Source organism: Bemisia tabaci, chromosome 1 (genome assembly GCF_918797505.1).
Source record: "Bemisia tabaci chromosome 1, PGI_BMITA_v3".
In the NCBI taxonomy this organism is placed as follows: Eukaryota; Metazoa; Arthropoda; class Insecta; order Hemiptera; family Aleyrodidae; genus Bemisia; species Bemisia tabaci.
Genome location: NC_092793.1, coordinates 72431084 through 72439994, shown reverse-complemented (window position 1 = coordinate 72439994; position 8911 = coordinate 72431084). Strand labels below are relative to the sequence as shown.

The window sequence follows — 8911 nt, the reverse complement described above, 5'->3', positions numbered from 1 at the left end:
GATCCGCCTGCTTCATTACAGCAAGAGGCCTTTTTTTCCCATAATGCTTTGCTGCAGCTGTTTAATCCAAACCTGTTTTCTCCAACCATAGGGGTGAGCTGAAGTTTTGGACCACCCCCCCCTAAATAAAAGGGAATAAGGAAGGGGAGGGGGTTGCTCTAAAAAAAATTGAAAATCGTAATCCATGCAATATAAGAAGAAATCAGAGTTATATAAAAAGAATTTTATTGACAGACAACAGTAACAAAGAATATCTACATATTTACAAAATTGAAAACAAATGTTGATTTCTATTTTCCAATTATCTTCAACAAGTCTTGCTTATGTCATAAAAACTACTATCACAGAAATCTTCCATTAGAGGGTCAGTGTTCCTTTCAACGTTGCGATGACAGCAGTGGTGTAGAAACTGCACTTATTCATTGTGTTCATGCTGAATTTCAGCCTCCCTCCATGAATTTTTGCACGCTTCTACTAAAGTTTGCCACCATCTACAAAAAAAAAAAAAATCAAAACTGATGATAAATCTGTACCTTAGAATGTTTTATGATCAGCTTTGAAGCAGCTGACAGGTATTCTCTATGTATCCTATTTGCAGCAGAAATAGCTGGACCAATTACAAGTTACAAAGCAAATGATTCTATCAACATGAACGGATGAGAAGAATAAGAGCGCAAAGAGAATTGGAAGATTAGAAGACTCAAACTCACAAAATGATTAAAAGTTTCTGCTTTTTAGTGTATTTTCCGAAGGAAAGATACATTATTGCGTTCTCCCTCATGGTGGAACCTAGACCTGGGACCATGTAAAGAGCACCAATCTCGGGTCGTAGATGACGAATATATATGTCATTCATTTTCTGTCATATATATATGTGTGTGTGTGTGTATGTATGTATGTATTTCAGCCAGCGTGAGGATTTTTCAGTTTTCAGAGCGTTGAGCGGCAGTTAATTTTTAAGTCTATTGAAACAAAACTACTGGGGTTTATAGTCCCTTAAGAGTACTTTTAAAGTGTGAAGAAAAAATCGGAATACGTTAATTACTTTTCGCACAGCGAGAGGTCAAAGTGGGGGGAGGTTTAATTTTGTCCACGCGATAACTAGAGTAAAAATGAATATTTTGAGCTGAAATTTTGATGGTAGTTAGATATCTACTAAGACTGGTTTCCTATTTTTATCTTTCTTGTTCATCAGCTCACAATTTTTTACTAAGCTTTTTTCGTTAGTTTCAATTAATGTTAATTTCCCTCAACCTTCGATTTTGTGCAGATTAAAAGGAATCAGTGGAAACCATACAAAGCCCATTCACAGTTACGCCTCATTTTCAAAAAGCTAATGCAGTTAAATCTGGCTTGCTTGATGAAATTAAATTAAGACTACAATAATGAAGGATGAGTTTTGACCTTCCTTAATCTTGTTAATCTTCAAGCGATTCTTTGAGTTATTCTTAACCCTAATACTTAGAGCCTCGCTATAATTAGGCACGCAGGATAATAGACTAAAGCAGCAGGTATTAAATGTAACGACTTTTACAAGCTTAAAAGAAATGTCAGTATCTTAGCCATTATTGAATGGTATCGTTCTGTTTAACCACCAATTGTAACACATGATCCGAGAATTTTATTTGACTGAAAATGTGAAAAAATGGTCACCTCGATTTCTGGAAACCAAGTCCAGCAGCAATAATTATGATGATCCAAGCAGCTATGAGAAAATGGTCTACTTCCTTATCGGGCATACTAGGTACTGGTCCACCAAAATCAGCAGACGAAACGAACATTTTTTCTTTTGGCAGAATTCCTATTGAATTAAAATGAAATCCAAATTGCGTTGTTCCAGATAACAAATATTTTATCACAATAAAAAAGGGACTAAAGTCGGTAACAAATAAGAGGACTGAAAATATGTTCAGGGTGAAATTGATTTTATATTGAGAAGAGAGCTTTCAAAATGAAAAGGTGCATGAAATAATGGGAATACGGTATAATAACATCTTGCAGAATCTTCTCAGAACAAGTTACCAAATCCCAGAGAAGGTTTTTCTTATGGTCTCATTAAAGTATTATACCCACTGGATACATTCCACCCCTGAGTTCAAGATCTGAATGACAGTTCTTCCTGTAGCTGATCAGTTATTCTTTGTCTTTTGTAAAACTGACATTTTGGCATGTTTCTTATTTTTCTGGCGCCAGGAACACATGTAGAGTCTTCATCGACATAGCAGAGGTTTAACAAACAGAAAATACTCCCCTAGCTGATTTTGCTACTCCCTTACAAAGTGTCTAGCAACCGTAAAAACTAAGTAAGTCAGGAAGAGAAAACGAGGGACTGGGAGAGTCACAAACTCCGTTGCAAGGTTGTGATTTTTTGCACAACTTCACAAGGCTTCAATACTGAGCTCCGCAAGTCCGCAACGTTCTCTCCCTGTAAAGAATTTTGCCTGGTGGAAATTTGAACCCAACCGATCAGTACCAGTGCTTTGTAGTAAGCCATGCTTATTTTAGCATTTCCTTTGATTCAGAATTAAATGTCAAGGAGATAGTAAATCCAAGGGTCAGGAAAAAATTTGGAAAGTAGGGGAGATGCTGATTAATTTTATTAAAAATTAAAATAAAAATAATTCAAATTGACAAATTAACAGTTCAAAACAATAGTTTGTCTCCTCAGACGAAGAATAATAGAGGATTCCTCATTAGAGGAAGAAAATTTTGCTAAACACTCTGCCTTGCTCGATGATTTATTCCGTGAAGAAACCCACATTGAAAGAAACTATTAGGCCCCTATCTCTCATCCTTCCTCCTCCTCTTTCTCAGAGCTGGCATCAAAATATTGTGATTTGCAAAGTACCTTGTGCAGTAGACCCCAAGATCTCTTAAAAGCTGATTTTGATTGAGTTCAACGTAGTCCATGGATGAAATGAAACACCCTTACCTGTCATTCTATGGATGAATTTGGCAAAACTGTCTAGGGTGAATTCGCTTTCATTGAATTTTGCAACTGGTCTTCCATTGTGGAACAGAAGTAGAGTTGGAATACTTAAAATACCGAATTGTGTGTTATGACTGAAAAAGACAGAATAAAAGAGGTTAGTTGATTCAAAATACAAGTAAGGTGTCCAGTATTCAAAACTAGAATCACTACCATCATTATAGTTTGCACAATTTAACAGGTAAGAATCTAGCACTTCTCAAGCAGAATTTAAGGAATATTCAAGTACAGTTTGACCATCTGACATATGACGAAATAAAATGCAATTACTGTCAAGTATTTCCCGGGCCGAGAATTCAAAGCAGTCCGATGACACATCGAAAGTAATTTGAATGATTAAGATAGGGCTATGTCTTATCTTGTTGTGTGGACCTCCTCCACTTCCTGATAGTGTTTCTCATCAGGGTACACTTCTGCATGAATCAGACTTAATTCTGAATGCCACTATGAAGATGGAATAGTAAATGGACAGCAAGAATTTGCTGCAAAGGGGTTCATTTAAATTAGTTTCTTGCCAGGTAAGCGTTCTCACTTTGATGCGTTCATTGTTTCAAACCGGTTCTGGTATTGGAGCGATAAACAAGCTTATACAACCTAAAAATATGGTAATTATAAGCAATTGTTTGTTTCTCCGCAGATACTAACCTTTGGTGTTTTAAAGCATTCAACGCAGCTATTTTTATTGTTGGAAAGGCACGAGGTAAGGCATTAAAGTGGGGGCCTGCCATCGCGCTGAAGGGGCATGTTTTAGCGTAGAACAAAATGACTATACATTCAGCTGGAGCTGTCCTACTGGTGACGTTTGCATCCACTGCTAGAAGATTATGCAAACGAGTTGAATTGATCAGCTGGAAAAAAAGATCCCAGGTGTTAAAGAGAGAAAAAAGGAAGAAATAATTGAGTTAAATAGTCTCATCGCTCATCCCCAAATTAAAAGTCTGATCGCTCCTCTGACGTTAGGGTCGGGTGCCTCTTAGTAGTAAGCTCTTACACTTTTATTTAGATGGTGGGTACGTATTTTTTGCTGACTTCATTTGTCTTCGTCTCTTTTTTTTTGTCAAAATAGATGCTCAAATCTCCAAAACTGTTTCTTGAAAAAATCACTGCAAATCTTCAGGGAATCAGCTCCGCATAATGTTTAAAAAAATCCATAAAATGTTTCACACCAAGTGTTCTTGATAACTGTTTCTATTTGCCTGCAATTAAAAATAAAAATAAAAAATAAAAAATAAAAAAATGGCTTGATGCTGATGGGACACTTTTTGAATTTGACTATTTTGTCAACTAAGGGTGAAAAAAAATATTGTACTGAATGATACCTCAACAGAGCTGGAAGGACTATCAGGGCTGACTATGCAGTTTACATTCCAAGTAGAGTTTGTCAAGTTGCTTGTGCTTGATGAAATCTTGGGTTGCGCTTTGGGAGAATACTCATCATTCAAGTCATCTTTCGAAGAGTCCAAGTCCGGCACTAGTTCATCCTCAAATTTTTTCTGAAACGTAGAGAATGAAATGGTAACAATAGAAATTATCTCTGACTTTTGTTTTGACAAGGATAATAACGATAATTATGTGGGATCTTTAGAGTACTGGAAAGAATCCTGTTAATGAGGGTAATTTTCGGGCGGTTTATCTCCGTAATGATACCAAAAAATAACTAGAATGGGCCGATCCAAATACCGATGGACCAGTTACTTTTTTGGTCTCAGTCTGCCCCTTAGAGCGAGTAAGGACAGGGAAAGATTTTGTACCACACCGTCATTAACCCCAAGCCACAGAGCAATCACGAAATGAAACTTAGTTGAAACTCGGGGACTTATGACTTACAGGAGTTAAATTTTATGCCTCATGTTTATTGGAGGGAAAAAGGCTTATTTTGGCTTGAAGAAACGAATCTAGGAATCCTGTGTAGCAAACGAGATAATAATCATAAAATGCAAAATTTCAGACACTACTAAAATGGTGATGGAACAATACTGACATGGAATTCTTTGATAAATTTGCTGACAGAGGCAACATTTGACAGGGATTCTTCTTCAAGACTTTTCGGGTATTCTTTGTTTTTAGCTCCATCAGCAGGCTCAACTGCACCAGTTTCATGGGTTGCCTCAAAAGAGGGTGCACTGAAGAAATAAACTGAAAAAAAGGAATGATAAATCATATTCATTTCAGCTAGAAATGATTCTTGACACATCAATACATTCTCTAAAATTAATTCGCAATATTGGAACTTGGAGAACTTTTCAAGAGAGTTTTAATAGGTATCGGTGAATACATAATCAAAATCATTTGTTGATGTCATAGTAATTGATTGAATAGTACAAGATCATTTATTTCTAGAGTACTTGCCAAATATGTTTTCACACTTTAGAATCCAAAAGAAGATTAGGTAGCTTCAGTTTAGTTTCGTTATAAATACAAGAATCAAGATGGCAAATCTTCTGTCGCATTCTAAATGGGCATAAACTTATTTGGCAAGGACTCCAAGTACCTAGTCTGGGAGTTCAGGAAAATTCTGACTTAAAAATTTCTTCTTGAAAAAAAGATGCAACTTCACACAAATAAGCATCGGTTTGCTTAATTTTGAACATGGGCAGGTAAGGGACTAAGAAAGGCAAATTCTGCCAAGATTCAATAAGGTATGGGTCCATTGAGTATCATGATATAAAATGATTAAAGGAATCAATCAGATCATCCAATCAATAAACCAGCCCTGCAGTTCTTAGCAGCTTAAAGCACCAAAAAATCAGTATTACAGCATAATTTCAGGTGCAATGTTGAAGTAAACCTATTGAATACCTTTTTCTTCTTTGGTTTGCTAAATGCCACTCAACTCAATGGACTCCATCAACCTCCCAGATCACTGAGCGTTTCTAGGAAACTTTCAGCATTCATATGGGAACACATAGGTCATCAGGTAATTCAAACGCAGACAAGAATGCCAAATTTTCGGCATTTGATACCCTTATCGATCAGTCCACAACAGTTAACTTTGACTACGCACCTCTAATGATCAGCACAAATACAAATCATTAGAAGAAAACATCTTAAGCAAAATTTTAATTACATCAAAAAACTTATGGAGTGGTGCTGTGCAGAGAAATAGAGACCAACTATTGTTCCAGCAAATGATGAGTCTTCTCTACTGGAGATCATAGACTTTCCCGAAAGCCCTATCTTCCATTATTTGCGCCTTTGATACAGTGGAGGCTACTATAGGGGGCGCCACGAAAAGTGGCGGGTGAGGGGCGGAGCTAGTCGGCCGGTCCAGTCTATCATTGAAGGGTTGAAGCGCAGTTATTGGCCCAGCCGTTACCCTGTCTCAACTACGGGCCAATACCTGCGCTTCAACCCTTCAACGATAGACTAGACCGGCCGACTGGCTCCGCCCCTCACCCGCCACTTTTCGTGGCGTGGACTATAGTTCCGATTGAACAAAGTCTTTTTTGGTAAAAGTTGAGTTAGGAGTAGATTCTTGATCAGTCATTAGAAGCGAATTGGAAAATAATTAAACTGGGTGCAAAAACCGCCAAAATCCTTTAAATTAGCGGTATTAAAGAGGTAAGTCGCAGCAAAATGTACAGTACTCAAAGCAGTTTTTTGCGTTTTTAAGACAAATTACTTTCATGGACATTGTACACTTCGGAACTGGTAGCCTCAATAAACTGATGGACGTATTTAGTTTTTTAACTTACCGAAGGGTAAAATAATTGCAGAATGTATTCTCATAGTTCACGGTGACAAGAATTATGACTCAGCCGTAATTGACTAATGGATCAAATGCAGTGGTAGCAGTATTAAATTGTTGCATTACTTGCATTCAAATGAGATGGGCTCAGGGTTTCTTTTACAAGATAGGGAAAGATCTAGGGACCACGAAGACAGCATAAGTTAACACTGGTTTAAAACTAGCAGATAATAAGTTCACGCAGAATTGCTAATGAAAAACATCAGAGACAAAACCAAAGACATAGACAAAACATTGAATTCATTGAAAAAGTAAATATAGGTTAGGTTTGTTTGTTATTTATAAATATTTCAAATTTTCCTCACAAGAGAGCGTGCACGTTTGCAACTCAACCAAACACTATAGACCAATCAGAATCAACAGAATAAATTCTTTGTTATTCTATTGGTCCATGGCAGCGCTACGAAAATTGAAAGAGCCCGCGATTATTCGAAATGACGGGTGTGTGAGAAGGGAGCGCTAAATACTGATTGTGCCCTCTTGGACTAGCCTTGAGTTCCGTAAGATGATTCATACGCTACAGCTCATCAAACATGTAATAGACATATTCATCTCATCATATTTAACATCAAATTAGCCAAAAATCGAGATACGTGGTTTGGGAATTCCACTGCTAGTATTTCTCATTTGAAATTTTTTCAATGCAATTGTAATTGATACCACTAGAAATGGTGAAACTACCAAACGAAAGATCTTAACCGCGGTATCCACTAGTATTTTATGTTTCTAAATGAATACTGCTTATCTTGTTCATGTAAAATTTTCAGGGAAAATTGTTGGAGAAATGAAGAAAAAATCGTATAATAAAAACGACTACCTTCCTCATTGTGGACTTCTCTGGAAAATCTTGAGCAGCCACCCGTCTTTTTTTTTTTTTTTTTTTTTTTTTTGGTCGTCATTTTTTAGGGGGAGTTTTTTTGGATTGGGCCGGGGTGGCTACCGCCACCTAGAATGAGAAGATCTAAATTGCCACAAAACGAGACACTCCTTTGGTGCTATTCTCATCAATAGATTTTACTAACATGATGTTTGACATTCAATGATGAGTTTCCTCCGATACTTGAACTCCAGATCTATCTCGCAAAAAAAAAATTTTTTAAAAAGATTGTGCTTCCAACAGAAATTTGTTTCAATGCCAGAGCATTCCAATGGTCATCAATAGATAATGGAATAACCATAGCATGGTAGATCACACTATGATGGAATAATCAGCAGTTCTTTGGTTTAAATTAAGCGATAGCCTGCCTCTAAAATAAGTTAACCGTTTAATTTGGGCCCACAAGGCCATAATAAAGGACAGTGCACTTCTTATTCCCAGAATTAACACTTGATTATTTGGAGTCTTCCCAAAACTTTAGTTTTCCTGTATAAGGATGTAATGAAACAAGCTGGATCTTGAATGCAATATACTGGCTGAAGGTAATATTTAAGTCACTGGTTACTGAAACAAAATTTTTTGTTGATCGATTGCATTTCGAGTCTCAGGCATAGTCTCAAGCAGTGATATCAGATTCTACGTAATAATGAAATCATTTGGCAATACCAGTGGAAAGAAAAATCGATTGGTTTTTGATGGAGATAGAATCAGGCCCGCCACAAGGGGGGGGATACTGGGTCCTTGGTACCGGGGCCCGGGCCCTGGAGGGGCCCGTGACGCAGGTGACAAACCACTACGAATTCATGTGTAACCCTTGTCTCGTAGGTAAAAGTGAAAAAATTACCCTAAAAATTCCGCAAAAGGTGAATAAAGTTTCAAAAACACGCTAGGGCACTATAAAATTTGTCTTACTTTTTTAGAGATTTTCAAGATTTTGAGTATATGTAGAATGATATTTTTAGTAACTGTGTTTCATTTTCTTCCGTTGTCGGATGCTAAAAGGCTCCTTTCTGGGCATCCTCGACTTCAATGGCTTAACTCCCTTGCCATAGACGTACGGAAGGGGAGTCCAGGGGGGCCCGGCTCCCCATAGAATTGAAAATTATCATCTGCCCCTTCAAAAAAAAATTTATAGATGTTTTGAATGCAACAATTCGAAAGTTTTTGGGTGCTGAAAGTAAACAAAAAGGCGTAATTATTCTGCAGAAATTGATGGAAAATCTCCATCATAAGAGCTTCATAATGCGTCCAAATAGATTTAAAATTTCAAAAATTTTCCGGGGGAGGCCCCCCGGAC

At 37.2% G+C, this 8911-nt stretch overlaps 1 protein-coding gene across 1 annotated transcript; it reads right to left on the bottom strand.

Annotated features, from left to right (window-relative positions):
- Positions 1-208: 208 nt before the first annotated feature.
- On the bottom strand, positions 209-6991 carry bug (thioredoxin domain-containing protein bug). The gene is made up of 7 exons (XM_019045737.2): positions 6685-6991; positions 4971-5125; positions 4309-4482; positions 3635-3837; positions 2933-3063; positions 1654-1801; positions 209-491 (listed from the first exon to the last, which is right to left on the bottom strand). Exons 1-7 carry the CDS (start codon positions 6716-6718, stop codon positions 416-418), a joined length of 921 nt encoding a protein of 306 aa, XP_018901282.2. The 5' UTR covers positions 6719-6991; the 3' UTR covers positions 209-415.
- Between the last annotated feature and the right edge of the window lie 1920 nt (positions 6992-8911).

Excerpts from the sequence above, each read along its gene's own strand:
- bug (XM_019045737.2), bottom strand. The coding sequence starts at position 6,718 with ATGAGAATACATTCTGCAATTATTTTACCCTTCG. Across the intron at positions 1,802-2,932 it reads ATTCATCCATAGAATGACAG|GAATTCTGCCAAAAGAAAAA; the intron begins GTAAGGGTGTTT and ends TTAATTCAATAG. Across the intron at positions 492-1,653 it reads CTTGGTTTCCAGAAATCGAG|ATGGTGGCAAACTTTAGTAG; the intron begins GTGACCATTTTT and ends TTTTTTTTGTAG.